Source organism: Propithecus coquereli, unplaced genomic scaffold, assembly GCF_000956105.1.
Source record: "Propithecus coquereli isolate 6110/MARCELLA unplaced genomic scaffold, Pcoq_1.0 Scaffold18, whole genome shotgun sequence".
Classification (NCBI taxonomy): domain Eukaryota; kingdom Metazoa; phylum Chordata; class Mammalia; order Primates; family Indriidae; genus Propithecus; species Propithecus coquereli.
In genome coordinates this window covers 4,327,459-4,351,229 of record NW_012142745.1, presented here as the reverse complement: position 1 = coordinate 4,351,229, position 23,771 = coordinate 4,327,459, and the positions used below count along the sequence as shown (strand labels likewise).

Sequence of the window (23,771 nt, the reverse complement as noted above, 5' to 3'; positions counted from 1 at the left end):
TTTTAGTAGAGACGGGGTCTCGCTCTTGCTCAGGCTGGTCTCAAACTCCTGAGCTCAAACAATCCGCCCGCCTTGGCCTCCCAGGGTGCTAGGATTACAGGCGTGAGCCACCGCGCCCAGCCAGAAAAAATATCTTTACTATTCATTAAGTAGAAGTGGATCGTTATAAAGGTCTTCATTCGTGTTGTCTTAGCGTTGAGTAGGAGAAGAAGAGGAGGAGGAAAATTTAGTCTTGCTGTCTCAGGGTGGCAGAGGCAGAAGAAAATCTGCACATAAGTGGATCCGCACAGTTCAAACCTGTGTTGTTCAAGGGTCAATTGTATCTACCTTACATAGCTGTGAAAACTAAATGCATCAATGTATGTGAAGCCTCTGGACAGTGCCTGACATATAGAAAGTGCTGAGTGGCCAGGTGTGGTGGCTCACGCCTGTAATCCCAGTGCTTTGGGAGGCTAAGGCAGGAGGATCTCTTGAGGCCAGCAGTTCAAGACCTGCCTGGGCAATATAGTGAGACCCTGTCTCTCCAAAAAATTAAAAAATTAGCCAGGCATCGTGGTGGCTGAGGCAAGAGGATCACTTGAGCCCAGGAGTTTGAGGCTACAGTGAGCTATGATCACACCACTGCACTCCAGGCTGGATGACAGAATGAGACCTCATCTCTAAAAAAGTTAAAAATAAATTGATTAAAAAAGAAAGCTTTTGATGTTAATGTAAGTCGTTGATGCTAATGTAAATTGTGAATGTTAATAATAATGATGATTACTTCACCCCACAAGACGTTAAATAATAATTGCAAGGCAACAGGTTTCCATGTATCTTGGCTACCATGCTCAGTGAACAGGAAAATATATCTTTAAACTTACATATTATTTTTTCCCTCCCTTTCCTTCCTTCCATTCATTTAAGAGTTTGATATTTACCTTCCTTTACTTTTAAAGCCCTCGTAAAGCCATCAGTCTGCAAACTAAAGCACAAAGCTAACAGACTGGGGAAAAGTACAGCAAGCACCAGGTGCTGGCCCTCAGAGGGGAGGAGCATCAGCTGTGTCTGGAGGGGGCGTGGCTCACAGGACAGCCCGGGGCTCGGCACATCAGCCCTTCAGGTGTCTGTTCTGCTGTTTCTCAGTCCGCCATGCAACGTGTAGGGTTTAGGCTCTTTGGGCACATCAAAATAATTCTTTACACACTTATCAGACTAGACAAAGAGGCAGCTGGAGAGTGTCATGCGTGGTCATATGTTTTCTAAATGATTAATATGACTTTCAATGTATTCATCATCAGTGGGGTGAGGAGTAGATTACACTTTTCTTTTTAGGTAACATGAAGAAAACAAGCTAATAATTGCACAGGGCACTTTTCCCTTTTCAAAATATCCCCCAGATGATTTTCATAGATACTTCGAAAATTATTTCTGGAAAGTTTTGTTTTAGTGGTGGGGAGTTGTTTTTTTTTTGTTTTTTTTTGAGACAGAGTCTCACTCTGTTGCCCGGGCTAGAGTGCCGTGGCGTCAGCTTAGCTCACAGCAACTTCAAATTCCTGGGCTCAAGCGATCCTCCTGCCTCAGCCTCCTGAGTAGCTGGGATGACAGGCATGTGCCACCATGCCCGGCTAATTTTTTCTATGTATTTTTAGTTGTCCAGCTGATTTCTTTCTATTTTTAGTAGAGACAGGGTCTCGCTCTTGCTCAGGCTGGGCTCAAACTCCTGAGCTCAAATGATCCACCCGCCTCGGCCTTCCCGAGTGCTAGGATTACAGGCATGAGCCACCACGCCCGGCCATAGTGGGGAGTTTTGTTAAGTCTCTGGTTACAGCTGCCCTCCCCCTTCTCACTTCTCTTTAGCATGGTTTTAATTCATTTGCTACTTCTCACTAAAAGTGAAGAAATGGGGGAAGGGGTGTTAGAATTCCAATTAATTAGGAGAATAGAACACATTATGCATTTGGTCAAAACACCTTCTCTATATCATGAAGAAAATACACAAAGGGCATAATATTTATAAATCAATATGGAATAAAGATTAAATGGTTAAAAAGAAGAGAAGAAATAGAAACCTGTCACCCCATTCATCCAGAGAGCTCTCAGAACTGGAGAAATGCTTTCATCAGAGTTTGAGTCCTAAGAAGCGTGGGAAAGCCAGGGAGAAAAGGGAGGTTCTTCTCATGTCTTTCTCCTCACACATGACAAAGGCTTGGCACGGGCCCTGTCCTCCCCCAGGAGTTAGGCTGGGGGTAGCAGGGGAGACATGGCATCAGAGAGAACCTCCCCCTATCAGGAGCTCTGCCAGCCTCATCTCCCCAATACACTTTTTTGTTTGAGAGAATGCACCATCAGTGAGCAATCTGAGTTCCAACTGAATCATTGCAGATCCCAGATGAGACTGAACTCTCCCTGCCTCTGGAGTGGGAAATCTGCCTGCACGCAGATAATTACTTTATCCTCAGCTATGGTTAGTTGATTCCAGACTAACGATATTTGTAGAAAACGGTAGCCTATAACTAAGTGAAAGAAAGAGAAAAGAAGAGAAGGATGATGATTCTTTGAGGAGTTTCCACAAATGCCTATGCTGCTGCGAAAAGAGCTTCAGTAACGTTAAAGTCATCAGTCCTGGGAAGGGCGGACACGAAGCTGCCCGGTACAAAGGAGAGAGGGTGTTACTCAGGCACTCGCTGATGTCATCTTCGTCTGCCAGGCACCGTTTGCTGGTAAATACGGTGCGGTGCTGGAACAAGTGTGTGCTGTCCTTGTCTTGGGGGAGGCAGAGATGCACACTGCTGCAGGAAGAACACAGTCTATATTTTATATCCTTACTTTTCTTAAGTGGATGATTGATTGAAGCATATGAAACTGACAGTATTTATTTTTGACTCAGAAGATGTCAATTTCCTATGTTTCAACTCATAAATGTAGAGGTTCTCCATTTTAAAAGAGGAATTCTGCCACCTCAACTCCATGTCTGCAGTCGAAAAGATGCTCATCCTTCTCCTGGCTGATGGGGCCGGTGTGCCCAGGTGACCTCACAGACCGGAGGTCACAAATGAACACCCCGCACACAGAATTATGACCCACACGTCTACACTCACTTTGGCATGCACGCAATTGGCTTTTAAAAAATGAGTTGCCAGAATTTTTAAAACTCCCCAGATTTCATACCCTCCTGAAAATCAATCTGGCAACAGTGTGCATTCCCACAGGACTCGCGACAGGAACGAGTCATGGCTGCATCCTTAAGAATGGGGCGCGTCTTCTCCATGTTCGTCAAAGTCACAGACCTTTGACCATTTGAATTATTCGTCTGGCCCAGGTGGGCTTTCAGTCCTAGGTTAACTAAATAAATTTGTGTTTGTGTGTCCTCACCCAGATTGGCAAAGCCTGTAATCGAAGTGTTGAAAAGTGGATGATATTCTGACATGTTCACTGGAATCCTCTTTCCTCTCTACGTAGCAGTCTCCCCCTCCCTGGTCTTTCAGAGAAGGTTCATGTGGTTACAAGGACCATATGGGTAGAGAGGGAGGGGACAAGACAGAAAGCACAGTTGGGAGGCAGCGTCTGTGGCAATCTCACAAACATGTTTTCAAAATCTCCGCAGCCGGGAATTCTGCAACCTCTCTCAGTAATCCAGTCCTAATGCAGGGCAACCTTCACGGTCAGGAAATTCTGCCATAAATAACCCAAATCCTTCATGCAGCTTAAACCTATTTCCTCTTACTCAATGCTCACTGGAGATGGGGAACAGCTGGTCACCGTTCTCTGTACCAAGTTCTTTGTCAACTGGATGACTGGATTCTGGCTCTGGACTGCTGTCATAATTAGAAGTCTGACCGTTTCCATATTGCGCTGTCTGCAAAAGCATGTAAAATAAGGAGATAAAATTTCGAGCGTGCTGTGCTTCAGAAATGTGCCATCAGGGGAACACAGTCCCTTGTCATGTCACCAGCCTGTTGTTCACAATTAATAAACTTGTGAATGTGAAATTTCTGCACGGAAAAACAACAAGACTAGCTCAGCAACGTGAGCATAACATCAAATAATGCAAAGAGTCTCAAAATGCCACCAAAAAAAAAAAAACAACACACAAAATTAGCATTTATTAAGCCCTGCCTGTGCTTCCATTATCTGCATAATCTCCCATGCTCTTCACAACGATTATAATTCCTAAATTGTAATTAGTCCTACTTTTCAGGTGAGGGAACTCAGTCCCACGGGGCTAACTTGCCCACATTTACAAACCAATGAATAGGAGAGTAAGTCTCCAAACCCAAGCAGTTAGATTCCAGAGCCTGTGCTCTCTCAGCCAGTCCTCCATCCTGCACGGGAACCAGGTGCTGGAGCATCCACGCGGCTCATGACACGGTGGAATACAGTCCTTTTATTTCAACCACCACACCTGGCCAGGAGAGACCAAGTCGTCATAGTAAAAATCAGATGTGGTGCTTCTGATGTAGTGCACAGATAAAATTCAAAAGAGCTTCATGTCACTGAGATTGAATTCTTCTCGCGGAGTCCTGCAAGAGGCCTCAGGTTTCCACTTAGATGTAGACACTGAATGGTCCCCAGTTCCCAGCCGTATGATGTACCCCCAAGTATGTGCTTCAGAGTCCGATCTGGATCAGAAGCTAAATCCCACCTGGTCACTTTGGATACCGGCCTGCCTGCCTCAGTGTCTTTGGCAGTGACATGGTGAGAGTGGAAGCTGCTTCATGGTACAACTCTGCCCTTCTCCCTATCCTAGCTGTAAGTGTGTCTAGCTGTAAGTTTCCTTACTATACTTATTTCTACATGATGTTCCTTGTTATTTGCTTCTCTTGGGTTTTTTTTTTTGTTTTTGCCTCCTTCACCAGACCGTAAGGTCAGTAGCCAAGGAACTTTGTCTGTTTTACTCACCACTGTAACCCCAGTGCCTAGCTCAGGGCCTGGCATACAGTAAGCACTCAATAAGTATTTGTAGGATGACTAAGTTATCACTAGGAGAATTAAATGAATTCAATGAAACCACCTGTGTAAAATGTAGTGAAGATTAGTTCTTCTTACTTCTCACAAGGTTTTCTCCTTCAAACTGAATAATCTGCTATTTAACTTAGCCTTAGGTGTCTGATTTATCCACCTGGGTTCCTCCAAGGTTATGCAATGATCACACCAATCTTCTCTTTTATTGTGGAGTCTTGGCCTGGATATCAGGGTTCCTTGCTGCCTATAGCAATACCTCCTGAATGTCCCAGTAACTCAATTTCTCAAAGCATGGCATACAGACACCATTAATTGCTTACTAGATATCATCCACTCCCTTTTGGTTTGCTAGCTGAACACAGACTCAGGTCCTCCTATGCAATTAGGAGTGGCTATGTGATCCAGTCCTGTCAGTGAGAATTGGGGAGGGAGAGTCTTTTGGGTATGCTTTTGTTTTCTTTGTAAAAAGGATACAGGCAGCTGTCACTACTTCCATCTTGTTCCTAATTTGAACATGGTTCTGATGCCAGGAGCAACAGCAGCTATCTTAGTATCAAGAGGCAACAAGCCAACAAGCATAAGATGGACGAGCAGAAAGAAAGCAGCAGCATGAGTCCTTGATGATATTGTGGAGCAGCTGAACAAATGCCAGCATTTACCAACGTTTAAATCTCTTATTATATGAGAAAAATAAAAATTTCAAACAACTATCAGCAGAGTTTACTGTTACCTATAGCAAAAAAATTCTTAATTGATCTACTAAGTTTATAGTCTTCCTTCACAACCACAATTCTTCCTTTTTTCGTATTTTCCCATTTATGTACGTAATATCATTATCAAGGCCCCAAATCTTTCAGGCTCAAAATGTTATCTTTGAATACAAAGGACAAAGAAGGCGTCCAGCTCCAAGTCTTGTCAATCTGTTTAAAATGTCTTGGTCAAATCAATAGGGATATGCACAAAGATATCTGTGTTTACATTAGCAAAAATGGAAAGGATCTTAAGTGACTGGCAAAGATAAACCATGATAAATAATGGATAGAAAGTGAAATATTACACCGTCATTAAAATATTGTAAATGAATGTTTATTGATGTGGAACAAAGCCCAAGATATGTTATTTAGAGAATCAGGCTGGAAGACAGTGTTTTTGTTAAAGATGGATATAACATCTGCATAGAAACGGTCTCTAGAAAGCTATACCCCAGCTAGTAACCGTGAATATCTCTGAGTGATCTGGGTACTGAGATTGACTGTTTCATTCAAAACTTTTGACTATTTATGGTTTCTGTAGTAAGCACATACTCCTTGTATAATAAGAACAAAAAGCTCTGCTTGCTTTGTTTTGTTATGTTTTTGTCTTTGGTGTCTCTGACTCACCCCTGTCTCTCCACTCTCTTGCCATTATCAGAATCCAAAGGGAAAACTTCAGCTTCAGCCACTGCCTTCCAATGGCTCCCCTACCTCTTGTCTCACCATTTCAACCTGTACTGTACTTAGCCCCAAATTAGCCCTTCTCATCATCTACATTCTTCATGCTACTCCTCTCTTTAAATTAATGATGACTAGTTCCTCTAGGATTAAGCCCCCCAAATCCTCAGCCTAGCACTCAAGGACAGATTGCACAGATACCTAACCAACTTTATTTCCACATTTTCCTCTGTTCTTGTTAGTCTGGTTTCCCAAACGTTCCTTCCATAAGGCACGTTTATCCCCACCACTGGTCCCTTACTCCACGGTTCCCTCCTTCTGGAATGTTCTCCCCAACTCTGCTGACAATCCAAATCCATCATGTTCTTCAAAGCCCACAATATACTGTTTTTTTTGTTTTTGTTTTTGTTTTCTGAGACAGAGTCTTGCTCTGTTGCCTGGGCTAGAATGCAGTGGCACCATCATAGCTCACAGCAACCTCAAACTCCTGGACTTAAGCGATCCTCCTGCCTCAGCCTCCCGAGTAGCTGGGACTACAGGTATGCACAATCACGCCTGGCTAATTTTTTCTATTTTTAGTTGCCCAGCTAATTTCTATTTATAGTAGAGACGAGGGTCTTGCTCTTGCTGAGGCTGGTTTCAAACTCCTGACCTCAAGCAATCCTTTCGCTTTGGCCTCCCAGAGTGCTAGGATTACAGGCATAAGCCAACGCGCCTGGCCCCACTGTATCCTTTCTCACAAGTCTAGTCCGAGAAAGAAGCTCCTGGGCTGGTGCATGGATGAGACAGGCAGCATTTAAGGCCTGGGATTGGTAGGATTCAGAGGAGAGGACAAAGTTCAAGGCTCCTGGATCTACAGAGCAGGCATGGAATGAAAATACTTCACACCCAATCAGCGGCCATCAGCCTTTTCCACACATACTCCCATCAACAGCAGTGGCTCTGTATAGCCTAATCACTCCAAAGTGACCCTGAGCCTCTCCCCTGGAGACCACCACCTACATTGGAGAGCATCAGATAGGGACATCCTAGTCCCTGAGGTAGCTTCTACCCTGGGAACCCTGGCTATTCTCCTTCTCTCTAGAATTTGCTAGACCAGGGGTAGCAAATTCAGATGTCTACATGGGTCAAGCAAGGGGAATAAGTCAGCAAAGCAATTGCTGGTGTGAAACAAGCAGAGATGGCGGGGACTGGGGGCGTCTGCTGTGGTGCAAGGAGGCAACTGTAAGCAGAAACCAACCTCCTGTGGTTGTGCGGGGATGCAAGCCAGTGCTGCTGTAGCTCCCGTTTTCCTAAAGAACAGAAGCCAGAAGATCTAGAAAGGTCACACAAATAGAACCACGTGTGAACAAAGCATGTCTGTGGTCCATGCTTGGTCCAATAGGTCCTGCCTTGTGACCCTAGCTCTGAGGTTCAAGGAGGGCCACCAACTTCAGCAAGGCCAGGTCCCAGCAGCACCAGTTAGGTTACTACCTTCACCTTACAGGGATGACCATTCCCCACATGGGGCTCTACAGGGATAGCTCTATTCTCATAACTCTACAAGGAGTCAAGGACCATTAAAAGATCCTCCTTTTCCTGGTCACTGAACAGTTAACTCTCCCCTGGGTCAGGGATATGGCCAGAGACTAACAGGAGTCTGGATGTTCACATGCCTGAGCTTTATCTTAATACTCATGCTTAAAATTCCTTTTATTTTTAAATTCTTTTAACTGAAAATATTCTAGTCTTAAGGATGAAATCTACACTTCGTATGCTCTAATAAAAAATCTCCAAGGATTTTTTTCCCCATACAAAGTCCATATCTATTGTTTTCTAAAACCTGGGACCTTCTGCTGTACCTAATTCTGTTTGGTAAGTTTCAAATCCTCTTAACATTTCTGTCAGAAGTCTTAGATGCAACTTCTCTCACAATGTTGGTTGAGTGTTTTCTTTGGGGGAACCAAGGAATCCGGGGAAAAAAAAGGTTTTGTTCAATTGGACTTTGATTATCATTGAGAAAGAACTTGTTCTTTTCCCTCTTATGTGATGCTCATCGGTTTACCTGTCTCCCCTGATGAACTGAGAGCTCTTTAAGAGCAGGGGCAGCAGGTACATCCCTCCCCGGGGGGCTCAGAGTGTAATTCAGAGTCTGGGACATCACAGGCACTTCATAGATATTGGCTGAATATTAATAGTGTTATCTCAGAATAAGAAACACTCTTCAATATACTTTCCATAACTATGTTTAGATAAAAGGAAGCAGAACCTGGAAAAGCATTTTTATGGCAAATGATTGGGTCACAGAGACTTCTAGAAGGAAGGACTATAAAATTCCTACCATGCAAATTCTGGAAAACATCATGGTTAAATGCTTCAACATGCTGCAATGCAACAATTTAAAGCATATGATTAGCCCAAACTTTAGGGTCTACCATCACGAAGTGGCGTAAGAAAGTAGATTTGCACCATCTATATGGTTCAAGCCCCCTCATCCCCCACCACTTATCCTCCTCCCCCAAGAGATCAACTTTATTCCAGAAAACAGTAGAAGTGGCATTAGCGGTAGCAGTGGCAGCAGCACCGGTGGTGGTGGGATGGCAGAGACAGTAGTGAAAATGACCTCTGAGGGCTTACTTGAAGCCAGACGCTGTGTGTTCAGCACTGATGATGTCGTCTACACTTCAGAACTCTCGGAGGTACGTGAGATTATTTCCCCTTCGTTTGATAGATAAGGAAACCAAGGAGGTCATGTGACACTCCAAGGTGACACTGCTGGGACGTGTAAGAAGCCAAGCACCACCTTAGCCCATTACACCGCCCACAGTACAGCAATCCTTGCAGCACGCAACCTGTGTCAACAGCACCAAAAACAATGGTTATAAAAACAAAACTGGAAAACAAACTACAATACCTGCTTCTGGCATAATGCAGATTTCCAAAGGAACCACCAGAGAGAATAGCAGGAAAGAATATTACTCCTTCCCTCTCTGGCGGCCCCTCATAAATCCCTTTCTTTAGAAATAAAATAAGCTGAAATTTAAAAAAATGCATGATTCATAGGCAGAGCCAAGTACACCTCCTTTCGTGATGTACTTCCCCTTCACAACACAATCGCCGTTCTGGTCATATACTTTCAATTTTAAGATTGTGATAATTTTTTAGGGGAGAAGCTACTAGAAATGTCACTTTCAAGTGTGGGTATTTTATAAAGGCCACTACACACAGAGGTGACAATTCCTTCTGAGGCGTTCCTTAGTATAATATTGTGTTTCAATATCTGATCGTTCTAATTTCAGGTTTGTCCAGCCAGGCTTCACTCTAACTGATCTATCGATTCTTGCTGAACTTGTGGTCTGACCCTTAATACTACTGATCGCTAGAAAAGAGTGTCTGCTCTGAGGAAGGATGAAGTTAAGGGTCCCCTGAGTCAAATCTTGCCACTGCTACACCATCGTATTACAGTACAGTCATAAACTGCTAGATACTTCAGAGTTCAAATATCAGTACAGAAACACATTGCAAAAAGAAACCACATCTTAAAACAAATTTTGGATTTTTAACCAAAAGAAACTAATTTAGTTATCACCTTAGGAACTGGATATTTTATATGTTTGTGGATATTTGCATAATTAAGCAAATTTTATGATTCTGGTGCCCAATATTCATGGACACATAAAGATGAATTGCATAATTAAGTCGTCCAGTGTTTTTTGTGCTTTTGAAAAATCATCATCCAAGAAAGCCAAGGGTGGGGGTAAGAAGATACTTTTAAAATAATACTAGTACAAAAAGTCTATTAGATAATAGTTTTATAATGTCTGCTATAAGCACTAAATATTGCTATTGATTATATCATGACAAAGACTGAATATATTTCAAAAATGGAAGGTTGGTTCAATAATAGAAAATCTTTTAACTCACCCTTTTATAAGATTAAAGGAGAAAAAAGCATATTGCTCTTATTAGATATAGAAAAAGAATTCAATAAAATTTAATCATAATTCATGAAAATATCTCTTAGCAAACTATCTCTAAAAGGAAAAAAACTACATAAAATATACTAATTTGTGGTGAAATGTTAAAATCACTCACTTAAAATCAAGAACAAGACTGGAGTGTTTGCTATCACCACTTCTACTCAACATTATACTGGAGGTTCTTGCCTGTGCAGTAAGGTAGAAAAAAAAAAAGAAGAAAAGAAAGGTATAGGAATCGAAAGAGAAGAAACCAACCTTGTTCTTTTGGTTGTTTTCATAGCAAATCCCCCCAAATAAGATGCGATTTGTTAGAATTAATAAAGGTTTAGCAACGTTGCCAAATCAATACACAAAATTCAATTGCATTCCAACACACCAACAGAAAACAGAAAATGCAATTTCAAAATATTGTTTTAATAGTAACAGAAAATAAAGTACCTAGGAATAAATCCAGCAAGACTTTATGGAGAAAATTATAAAACTCTACTGAAAGACATTTAAAAAGAGTTAAGTAAATGGAAAGACGTACCATGTTCAGAGATAAGACGACTCTATATCATAAAGATTCAGTTATGCCCAAATTAACCTATAGTTTTAATACAACTCTCATCAAAATTAATATCTATAAATTACTGTACATTTCTCTGGGAAAGTAAAAAAAATTTTATTCTTAGAATTTTCATTAAAAAAATCCTTTCATTCTAGTTTTTAAAGTCAGTAATTATAATTTTTAAAATAAAAATGAAAAAATTCCTGTTCAATGAAGAACCAGATTGACTGTTTGAAAATATTAGTTGTGATGCTCCTAAATTGAATCCTACTTTAAGATTCCTTTACTTCAACCCCGGTCACCAGATTAAGAGAAACCAAGACCCCACACAAAACATGCCCAAGACATTGCCTTTAGGTGACTAAACAGCCAGAACCAGGACCTACAATAATAAAAAGGAGATATCCTAAAGAAAATTTTGAAGAAACTATAAGAAATATGTGCCAAAAATTTACTGAAGGGAGGGAGTGAAATAACATTCAACATCTGCTTTTCTTAAGATGCTCCTGAGTTCTTTAATAATGCATTTCTGGCCAAGAAGAGATTTTTTTTTTTTTTTTTAAGAAGAGATCTTTTTGAGGCTGAAATCTTTCAGCGCACTAAGAAATTCCCATTAGTGCAAAAGAACATTATGTATTTTAGGCTCTTGGCATTTCATATGGTTGCTTGGACAGAGTAGGGAAAGATATACTGTAATTTCACGGGAGGTCTTTCTGCAGAGACAGAGGGGGCACCGTTTTGTTCCATTTAAAACGGCTACTGTAGTACTTCACACAGTTTAATGAATAGTCCCTGAAGGTAAGGATCATAATCAAGACAGCTGATATTTGGCACTTTTTTACAAAGATATCAATGATAATTTTTAAAAGTTCTAATGTGGAACAATGGTAGTAATCTTAGTAATTATCTAATACTTCTCAAAAGTATAAAACATCTAGCAGCCCTGGAATCTAGAATTTTTTATATACGTAAAACTCCTACCTTCTCACAGTGAAAAAAATGCACAAAATACAGAAAAGCATGAATAAGAAAATAAAAATGACTTTTAAACCCACTGCGCCTAGAGAGAACCATTGGTAATGTCTGGTTCATCACCCCAGATCTTTCTAAAAAACATATTCAAATAAATATATGCTTATACAGTTTGAAAATTTGGGTCATATTATAAACTTAATATTTTAGTCTTTTTTTTTTTTTTGGTTGAATGTGTTCCTATGTCTAGAAATCTATGGAACTTTAATTCCTTTTATGATATCCTTTGGGTATTATGATTAAGGTTTTCCCTTTACAGAACAGTTGAAAAAACCTTTTACAATGAGTTATTTGATAAACATTTCCTGGTGATGAAAACTATCTGTGGGAGAAGAACAGAAATCTAACAATTAAAAAAATGTAATAATTCTACCACTTGAGGACTGGATTTTTTTTTTTTTTCCCAGACAGGGTCTTGCTCTGTCACCCCAGGTAGAATGCAGTGGCATCATTGTAGGTCACTGCAACCTCAACCTCAGACTCCGGGCTCAAGCAATCCTCCTGCCTCAGCCTCCTGAGTAGCCAGGACTACAGGCACGCGCCACAACGCCAGGCTGATTTTTCTATTTTCAGTAGAGATAGGGTCTCGCTCTTGCTTAGGCTGGTCTCGAACTCCTGAGCTCAAGCAATCCTCCCATCTCAGCCTCCCAGAGTACCAAGATTACGGGCATGAGCCACTACACCTGGCCAGGGACTAGGTATTTTTGACCTTGGGATCAGGAAAAGCAGCCTTTAAAGTATGAGTCAGCTTCCCTGCCATAGCCCCAGGCCTTGCATTTGGACTACAGTTTAATAAAGAGAAACAGACTTTACTTTTTATGTATATCAGAAGAGAATTCTCTTTTTGATAATTTTATTTTCAATGAAATTACACATGGAAAAAGGAAGCCTTAAAAATTGTATCTTATGCTAAATATGCTCTCCTGGTTTTGTTTTACTGTAGTTCATACTATACCAGCTAAAGCCAGGCAGCAGGAATAAACATGCATGAAAAAGTAGAAGGGAGTGTAGATTTCAGATGACTCTTTTAAGGTGTTTTGTGGTTAAAGGAAGGAGAGAGAGTATCAGATTCCAGGGCTGCTAGGCTGAAAGTAGATGTTCTGCGGTGGGTGAAGGAGGGGATTAATGGTTATGAGCATATTTGTACACTGAGGGAAAAAAAGACAACTGGAAGAGAGACCAAAGATGCGATGTGAGAATTTGACCTACTTGTAACACCAATTCAAAGTAGCTTAACAAAATAAACAACAAAAACATTTTTTTAAAACACACAAAAAACCTGAAGCTATAAAACAAGTCAGGCAAAATTAAATTAAGGACAAATGTGTTCCGACACTGAAACACTTCTGTGTGCTCTCCCTGGCACACAGCAGAGGTCAGTGTGCAGGAGGTTCCCAGCCAAGCCCCGAGGCTCTGGAAACACACAGCAGCACAGCTGGCTCAAAAGGCACCTCAGAGGAAAATCTCCCGAATGCTATTCCACACTTCCTCGCTTTCCTGCAGAGTGTGCAAAGAATGCCCACAGTGAAAGCTGTGAGAAAGATGGCAGAACCAATTTTTATAAGGCAGTATTAATTTTTAAAAAAAACTTTTAGTTTGAAATAATTACAGATTCACAAGCAGTTCAGTTGCAAAGGGAGAAGTCTCATATACCCTTCACCCATTTTCTCCCAGTGATTTCATCTTACATAACCATACCGTGATATCAAAACCAGGGATCTGATGTCGGTACACGTGTAGGTATAGTTCTATGCATTGTCACGGGTGCAGATTCCTGTAACCACCGCCGTGATCAAAGACACAAAACTGTTCCACCGCCACAATGATCTCACTCAGACTACTTCTTTGTAGGCATCCCTCTATTCTTTATCCTTGTTTTCCCTCTTTATAATGTTGTCATTTCTAGTATGTTATACAAATGGAATCACACAGTATGTGATCTTTTCAGATTGGCTTTCTCACTCTGCCTAATGTCCTTGAGATCCATCCAAACTGTTGTGTGTGCCAATGGTTCACTCCTTTTTATGGCAGAGCAGCATTCTAAGGTACAGATGTATCACAGTTTATTCAGCCGTTCATTTTGTGTGGGACATTTTGGTTGTTTCCAGCTTTTGACTATTACAAAAAAGCTGCCATGAACAATCACGTACAGGTTTTTGTGTGAATATGTTTTCCTATCTCTGGGACAAATGCCCAGCAGTGCCATTTGTGGGTTACGTGGTAAATGTATATTTAGTACTAACTTTTAAATATTAAAGACATAAGTTTCTCTTTTCAAAAGTAACATTTTCCCATAATAGATTACTTATCTAGTGAGTTAACTGGCCCAGGGGTCGGGCGGCGTTGGGGAGAAAAAGTGGTGATTACCAAATAAATCTTTCTAGATCTAGGAAAGGATATTGTGTTGATAGGCCTTATTACAACACTCGGGCGGCATAATCAATGCAGGTGTACCTGCCTATGCCAGGAAGTACTCAGGTCTAGTGTGGGAAGTCCCCTTTCTATCCCTGCAATGGTCACAGGGTGGAAAGCAGGAAGAAATCAGGGCTAGACCATTTACAGCCTAACGTATTAGAAAAATTCAGACACTTCCTTCAAGAGCAAAATTGTTAGACAATAAAATATGACAGGTGGCATCCAATGGGCTTATATGGAAACAAAATGAAGTGATCAAGGAATGTTAGTCTCTCCTCTCCAAAAGTAATGATTATTTAGAAATATACTATTGCATAACTACAGGGGACAGCCATTCCATTCCATTTGTGGATGTGTGTGATATCACTGAGAATGGCAAGAAGGCAGCCATGAAGCCATCCTAGTAGCTATCCAGGAGAAGACTCAAGGTTAAGATACTGAGATGTGGTCTCCAGAGTTGTCTGCCACCCTCTGCAATGTGTAGAACTAATTCATTTTCTTGTTTCAATATCATAATATTACAATATGCAGGTAACACCCTCTGAGCATATATTGCCTTCTTGGCTTAAGAGTTGCCAGTGAATGTATGCTTTCCCTAACCCTTTCAGAATCCCCAACCCCTGCCCAAGGTTACTCAAATATCACAAACATTTCACACCATGCAAATGATGGGCCTTATGTGGAAAGCACCGGGCAGGACAAAAGAACCAGCATGACTTAACCAAACCCACAGATACCCTCAAGGGAGTTACCACTCCTTCTTTATTTCCCTTCTCTCCCTCGGATTCCAAATATTTTCTCTTTATAAGGAAAACTGGAAATATATTAACAGTAAGTTTTTGTTAACTGAGGTACAATGGAAGATCTCGATGCACAATGGATGCACTACTAAAATCACAGTGGAAAACGTTGGTAAAGTCCATAACCAGATCATTCTCAAAAAGAGTAGTACAAAATTCTACCAAACATAAGAAAAATATTCAATCTTATTGGAGATAAAAGAAATACAAAAGTAAAATAAATGTGATGCTTTTATTTTGCTATCAAATTGGCGGATTACTTTTTTAAAACATAACACTTCACTAATGGATGCCAAAATTACCGGGTGGAAATATGCAGAGAAGCAAGATATTTATAATGCTGTAGAACATCAGTCTACCAGATACTTACTAATTACAAAGAGAAAAATAGTAACCAGGAAGACATCTCCTTAAAGGTGTTTAAAATCACAGGCAATGGAATAAATCAACAATATGTACCTCCTGGTATAAGGCAGTAGGACAGACACGATATCTTGCTTATGGCATTCCTACCAACAATACAGAAACTGAATGTAATCATGGGAAAAATCAGTCAAACCCATATGGAGGGATATTATACAAAATAACTGGCCTGGACTCTCCAAGTGTCAAAGTCAGAAAAAAACAAAGACAGATCGAGGAACTTGTCCAGATTGGGCTAAAGAGCCAAGTCAACTTATGACATGCAATTTATGATTCTGGATTAGGGGCTAGAAGAGCAAAAGGATGTTAGTGGAACAATTACCAAAATTTGAATAAGGTCCATAGGTCCATAGATTACATAATATTTATACCTTTTGATAATTATACTGTGATTATGTACGATGCTCACATCAGGAGAACATGGGCCAAGAATTTTTGGAACTATTTTTGTAAATTTTTAAAAGTTGGAAATTAATCAACAAATGGGCAAAGGAAATGAACAGAAACTTTTCAAAAGAAGACAGAATAATGGCCAGAGAACATATAAAAAAATGCTCAACATCTCTAATCATTAGAGAAATGCAAATCAAAACCACAATGAGATATCACCTAACCCCGGTGAGATTGGCCTCTATCAAAAAATCCCAAAACAACAAATGCTGGCGAGGATGTGGAGAGACAGGAACACTCTTAAACTGCTGGTGGGACTGCAAATTAGTGCAACCTCTGTGGAAAAGAATTTGGAGATACCTCAGAGAGCTAAAAATAGAAATACCATTCGATCCAGCAATAGCACTATTAGGCATCTACCCAAAAGAGCACAAAACATTCTACAATAAAGACATCTGCACCCGAATGTTTATGGCAGCACAATTCACTATTTCAAGAATGTGGAAACAACCCAAGTGCCCGTCAATCCATGAGTGGATTATTAAAATTTGGTATATGTTTACAATGGAATATTATTCAATCATAAGAAACGACAGTGATCTAGCACCTCTTATACTTTCCTGGATTAAACTTAAGCCCATTATCCAAAGTGAGGCACCACAAGAGTAGAATGGGATCCACTTGTACTCGCCATCAAATTGGTACTAACTGATCAACACTAGGTTGATCACATGGCAGAAATACTCTCTAGGGATTAGGGGGATGGAGGGACAAATCTACAACTAAAGGACACGGGGAGCACTAAAGGGAGGGAAGGGCATGCCTTTAACCCGCACTTGGGTGAGGCAAAGACATAAAGTGTAACTATAATGTTTGTATCCTCACAATACCCTGGAATTAAAAAAAAAAATTAAAAATAAAAAGAATTAAAGATAATACTTGATGCTGCTCTTTATTCGTAACCCAAATGTTCATTAACAATACAGTGGATAAATTGTCATATATTCATGCAATGAATACTACACAGTATGAAAAATGAAAACACTGCCGCTGCTCCTCCTATACGATTCCATTTATGTGAAGTTCAAGAAGAGGTGAAACTAATTCATCGTAATAGAGGGAAAAATAAGTGTTTCCAGGAATGAGAGTGGTATTGAGTAGCAGGAGGCTGAAGGAAACTTTGGAGTTTCTGGAATTGTTTTATGTCTTCATTTGGTTGGCTGAGGATGTAGACACATAGTCAAATTTATCAAGTCATAGTACGCTTAAGATCTGCACATTTACTATATGAAAGTTATAATAAATAGGAATAAAACTAACAAAAGAGGGTAATACTAAATGCTGATGTTGGGCCAGCCACCTTGGGATGCTATTGGGAGCAATAATTGACATACATTTTCCAAAAGGCAATTTGGCAGTAAATGCGAAGCGAAAGCGTGAAAAACTCTGAAGTAAGCTTGTCGATATCTGGACTCAAGTTTGAGATATAAACATTGAAACAATCTAAATACATATATCGGGAAATAGTTTTTTAAAAGGTATAACCATATGATGAATTATTATGCAACTATTAAAATTATATAAATTAAAGAATATTCAATGATGTGGGAAAGTGCTCATATGAGTGAAAAAAGCTAATTCCAATATTGTATGTATGTAGCATGTTCATAACTTAAACATTCTATATGTGCAGAGGAAGAAAAGGAGGCAATACTCTAAAATGTTCATGGTATTTTTCTCTGGGGTACAAAATTATAACGGGATTTTGGTTTTCTTCTTTATACTTTTTGGTGTCTTCCACTATTTTCTGACATAAGTATGTATGTACTAGTTAGAAATTACAAAAATTAATTTCAAAAAATTTGGTATCTTCCTAGCTAAAAATCGGCCAAAGATCAAAATTCAGAAAGAGAGAAAAAAAGAAAACTGACCAACTTCTAACAGAGCCTTCTTTCCTTTGTCATCCTTTTAACAAAATATTTGATGTTCTATTTCATAGTCACCTTTTAAGTCATCTTTCACCTAAGCCCTTTCTCTGCCAATTAAGGCTTGGCCTTTTTGAGCTCCCAACATGTTATCCCCAGGAGGCTTCTTATTACCATCATCTCCTCTTCCTCCTACCTACAGGAATCCCTGCCTTGACAGGCTGTTTCCCATAAAATTCTATGGAAACAAAGCTTTTGTCATTTGGATAAATCAAAACATACCTGGAGATTACAGAGAGGGCATTTCTCAGGAAGGCGCGATTACCAAATAAACAGCATGAACAAAGGCAACAATCAACTGGGTGTTTTGTTTTTGAATTAAACAATAGGGGTATAACACTGCTAGTGAACATTTGGGGGTAAGATTTAAAACAGTTCATGGAAACCACTGCCCCCTTTCCCAAGATTTCCAAGCCCCATCCTCAAGATCTTAGCTGGCTGATGCCTGCATTTTCTTTTCATCCACCATGGTCTAAACCTAAGGATTTTTTTCTTTGTTTTTAAAATACTTTGCCAATTGGTCCATACTATGCTTGCAACAAGAAGTATGAAAATGTGAGTCACATACCCATACATTGAGACATCACATTATGCCCCATAAATATGTACAATTATTATGCAGCAATTATAAAAAAGATCTACTAAAAAATATAAATTGGTTTTGGCTGGAGTTTTCAATATTTCATTTTTTCAATATATGGAATGTATCTCACCAGGCAAGAAGAATAATAAAAACCAGTGGTTGCCCCAAATTTTAGCATTTTCATAGATTCCTAGCATAGATAGGAGTGCTCTCAATGTGTTGCCTGGAAACAGCAACAGTGTTTTTTCCCAAGAAAATCTCCTGCTAAATAAAATGCAAGAATGCCTTTGCTCAAGACATAATTCTTATCGAAACCACAGAGGATTTAATCATTAACAAAAACTATAACAACAGAAGTAAAAGTGCTTTTTCAAAATGTAAACGTCTTGACATCTTAATTATAAGTCAAGAAAGTTAAAATTAGACTAGGCTTGCTGTCAACGGCCTTTCTAAAACATAGTAATTGAGCCACACTATTAAGCTTGACAGATGCTTCACCATGAACTAACATTTAAGCAATACCTAAATTCCCTTCACGGTGTCTATCAGAAGAAGGCAAAGCAATTAAAAAGTTATTCATTAATCAAAACCCTATATCAGTTTCCTGGATAAAAAGGAAGGAGCCAACGCTGAAAAAAAAATCATCAAGCTAAATAAAAGAAAACACAATCGGGTAAAGTGTTCAGGGATAAAATTACCCCTTCTGCGAGAGGAGAGAGATCGCATTTCTGCCAAGTAGGAAAAGAGCAGGTTTAGCACTCCCTTCAAGCTTCCATTCAAAGGCAGTATGAAGTACCTGCCGGTGCTCCAGGCACGGGTTAGGCCGGGAGGGCACACAGGTGAGCGGGAGGGCTCTAACTTCAGTTCCTGATTATTCTTCCCCAGTACCTACCATTGACAACTAAACAAAAGTGATAGAAATAATGACCTAATTGCAGTTATGTGCAAATCCTGCAAAGTAGTAGGGACCAGCACATTCGGGCTGCACAAGGAGACTCACACAGGTCCGCTCCAGTGAAAACGGTTTGCATATGATTCCTCAGAAAGTAAAGAAATGGCACCCACAGCCACACAGCCAGTTCCTTTCCCAAGGTCCCCCCCAGAACAATTCTACCCTGAAATTCGACAATCCCTCTAGCAGCTCATGCTCAGAAGTGGAATCTACCATACTCAAGTATCAGCTGCTTTCTCCACTCTGAAATTTTTCTTCTGCTTTGATCGTTTCTGCAGACTTTTTCCTCTCCTCTCTACCTTGGGCTTCTGTGCTCTAATTGCTTTTTCCATCTTGAGGCTTCTGTTTATGGCCTCCCCCTTTTCTCTGAGGTTTGGTAGAACTCTACCACTTATGCCCCTGTGTCTGGGTCTTACATTCAGGCTCCCTAAAGGGAGTAATCTGACTGTTAGTCACTATTGCATGTCCGATATGCAACATATTAATTGGATGAAGTTCTCACGCCATAAAATGCTGACCAGCCAATGGAAAGCTGCCTTTCAATCAAGGGCTGATCCCTGACCCAATCAGCTTGCAGCCATAATGACGGGGTCCCATGACTCAAGACATGGCAACCTATATCTTAAGAACGCATTTGTGCTCTCTCCCCCAAGGCTCTATGGGTAGAAGTGACAATACAAGTATCATGAAGAACCCAAAACAGACATTAAAGCTTGATTTCATATTAGTCCTATGTTTATTGCCATTTGATTCCAACATCACCGTTTCCTAGAGGCTTCAGCACTAGGGTCCCTCAATACCCATGCAGGCATCCCCGTCAATCCCACACTCTTTCCCACTGAGCACAGAGACACCCTGAAATCCCTTCTTTACACAGTGCTTCAAGTTGCCAATTCTGATTTTGCACGTGGGATGAAGCTGATTTGCCAACCCCCTGTCTGTAGGATAAGTCCAAATTCTGCAGTAAGCCACATTAAGGCTTCAGCCTAAGACTCTGGCTGTAGCCCAAAACTTCAGCTGTATTATCACACCAATTTCCTTGCAAACGTGTGCTAGACAGTCTCCATTTGTCCTTCCAGGTCCACTCTCCACCTTTCTCCAGGGAGGCTGACCTTTATGGCCTGTATCAGCCAGGCTCCCAAGCTCCCTGGCTTCTGATGGGATTTGGCTAAAGGGGTGCAGGGTTTGAGAGTGGGCACATGGGGAATGAGCTTGACATATATTTCCCCCACTCCTCCCTGCCCGGCTGAGGCTGCCTTTTCTACTAACAGCCTCAGCTGCTCTCCAACATCTAAGCTCTTGCTGGATCTAGGCTTACTCCTGCTTCTTGCTTTTTTAGCCTGGAGTTACTTGCTCCAAGATGCTTCATTTTCCTGTTTTAGTTTCCCTCCACCCGACCCTGCTTACATCTTTATAAAAGGTCCCATCTCTGAACTCCCTTCAATTACCTCCACCTTTTAAAAGTTTTAAATAGACGATTTTTTAGAACAGTTTCAAATTTACAGAAAAATTTAGAAGATGGTAGAGAATTCCATACATTTCCATCCTTCCCAGATACTTTGCAGCCATTTACCCCTATCATTAACATCTCACACTAGTATGGTACATTTGTTACAATTTTGGCACATCATGGTTAACTGAAGTCCATACTGTATACAGACATCCTTAGGTTTACCTAATGTCCTTTTTTCTGTTCCACGGGCCCATCCAGGATATCACATTACGTTTAGTCATCATGTCTCTTCAGGCTGCCCTTGACTGTGACAGTTTCTCAGAATTTCCTTGTTTTTGATGACCTTGACAGTGTTGAAGAGTACTAGTCAGGTACTTTGCAGAATGTCCCTCAACATGTATCAAGAGTATATAATTTCAATATGCACCAAGAGAACATACTATCAGCATGACTTACCACTGTTGATGTTAACCTTGATCATCTGGCCGAGGCAGTGTCTGCCAAGTTTCTACACTGTAAAATTACTTTCTCTCCTCTTTCCATGTTGCACGCTTTGGAAGGAAGTCACTATGTGCAGCCTGCATTTAAGAATTAGGGAGCTATGCTTCACTTCCCTAAAAGTGTAGTAGAGCTTATATTCTTTTTATTTTTTAACTGAGGTAAAATATACATAACATTTTACCATTTTAACTATTTTTAAGTGTTTCAATTACCCTTGTTAAGTAGGCCAACTATTTCCTGCTGAGACTCGGATGATACTCAAGCTGAACTTGTCACCATTAACCAAAAATGACATGTGTCCTTATGTTTTAGCATGGGACAATGCTAGGTAAAAGAAAGACCTTCTCCCATTTTTGCCTATTTGACTCCTACTCATTCTTTAAGCCCCAACTCAAGACTTCATGGGCTCCTCTAGGGAAGGCAAGTTACTCCTGCTACTATCTCCCTGTCCCTGTATTCACACTTTTATTCTAGTATTTTTTGCATTGCACCATTTTATTTGGGCTTTCCCAGGGCAGAAGCTAATTTTTATTTTTCTTTATATCTCTAAGGCTGAGGACTATCCCAGGAATATAATAGCTAATCAATAAATGCCGGTTGGAAACGAAGGAAGCAAAAATGAGCGGAAGCAGAAGTGGCCTATTTTCTCCAAAGATTAAACAGAGTATTACTACCTAATATTGGTGAGGGTGTGGGAACACTTGCCCTCATAGTTGTTTATCCTAGCACACCCTTCTGTTGGGCAATTGGCAATATCCATTAAAAGCCATAATATATGCATATTTTTCACTTAGCAATTTCAAGTCTGGAAATTTTATCCAGAAGATAAAGACATGCAGAAAGATAGTCATACAAAGACATTATTTTTAATGCAAAAACTGGAAGCAACCTAAAGGCCCAGGAACTGGCCTACTAAATTATAGCGTATCCATGCTATGAAGGAATACATAGGCATTAAAAATCAGGCCAAACATTACCTGAGTGATTATCTTTGGGAATGGTATCATGGGCATGGATTTAACTTTTTGGTTTTCTCCCCCAAGTTTTCTCTTGTGAACAATGACATCTGTAACTGGAGAAAAAAATGATCAAATGTATATTTACAAAGCGGTTCATTTTGCCACTTTAGACCTGAACATCCAACTAAGGATAATCAAAATTTGAAGTCTACTGAGTGTGGTGGTGTGTGCCTGCAGTCCCAGTTACTCATGAGGCTGAGCTGGGAGGATTGCTTGAGCCCAACAGTTTGAGACCAGCCTAGGCAATACAGCAAGACCCCATCTCAAAAAATAAAGAAATCAACATTTTTTTTAAAAAAACTTGAAGTTTGACCTGTTGGCCAGTTTAGCTATGATGAAGCCAAAATGTCACAGCTGCCATGACCTCTGCCTCCAGCCTCTGCCATCCTCATACTGAACACACTAAGGGCGATGGGTCCCAGGAAAAGAGAATCCAGAGCTTCCCACCTCCATATCCCAGCTTATCTGGGCCTCACTTCTGACCTGGTCCCTGACCATTGGTTTTTTGTTTGTTTTGTTTTTAAAGCTCCTTTTAGTGACTGTAAGGTAGAGGCATGGTTGGAAAACTATTGTCTTTTCTAGTCTGCCCATCTTGCAGATGCAACAACTGAAGCCCAGAGAAGTCCAAAATGACATGGAGACAGAACCAGACTCAGGTTTCCTAATTTCCAGGATGTATTGCTGGGGTTTTCTTGTTTTGTTTTGTTTTGAGACAGAGTCTCGCTCTGTCACCAGGGCTAGAGTGCAGTGGTATCAGCCTAGCTCACAGCAACCTCAAACTCCTGGGCTCAGGTGATCCTCCTGCCTCAGCCTCCTGAGTAGCTGGGACTGCAGGTATGCACCATCTAATTTTTTAGATGGCACACGCCCAGCTAATTTTTTCCATTTTTAGTAGTGAGGGGGTCTCACTCTTGCTCAGGCTGGTCTTGAACTCCTGAGCTCAAGGGATCCTCCCACCTTGGCCTCCCAGAGTGCTAGGATTACTGGCATGAGTCACCGCACCCAACCCAGGATATATTCTTTGCACTTTAGCAATCCAATAAAATCAAGGGTGGGGTTTTGTAGATTAACACATTTAGAAAGCCCCAAATATTTCAAGAGGGAAACTAGGAGTGTAGACTTCTAAAAACAACCTTTCTTTGATTCTCTTCCCAACCCAAATTTAGAACTATATCTGAGCAGTTATCAAAAAATATTGAACATAATGATATTTGGAAAGATTAGCTCTAGTCTAACGTAATGATGGGGAAAGGAACTGCAAAGTCTAACTAATAAAACTATATTGGGCTGGGCGCGGTGGCTCACGCCTGTAATCCTAGCACTCTGGGAGGCCGA

General features: G+C 40.5%; 1 protein-coding gene across 1 annotated transcript in view; it reads right to left on the bottom strand.

The window, feature by feature from the left end:
• The window catches only part of SGPP2 (sphingosine-1-phosphate phosphatase 2), a 112,152-nt gene that overhangs the window by 84,853 nt on the left and 3,528 nt on the right, over positions 1-23,771 (bottom strand). The window contains exon 2 of the mRNA XM_012642505.1: positions 19,817-19,827. Within this exon, the coding sequence (XP_012497959.1) occupies positions 19,817-19,827 (11 nt within the window). The remainder of the gene's footprint in view (positions 1-19,816; positions 19,828-23,771) is intronic.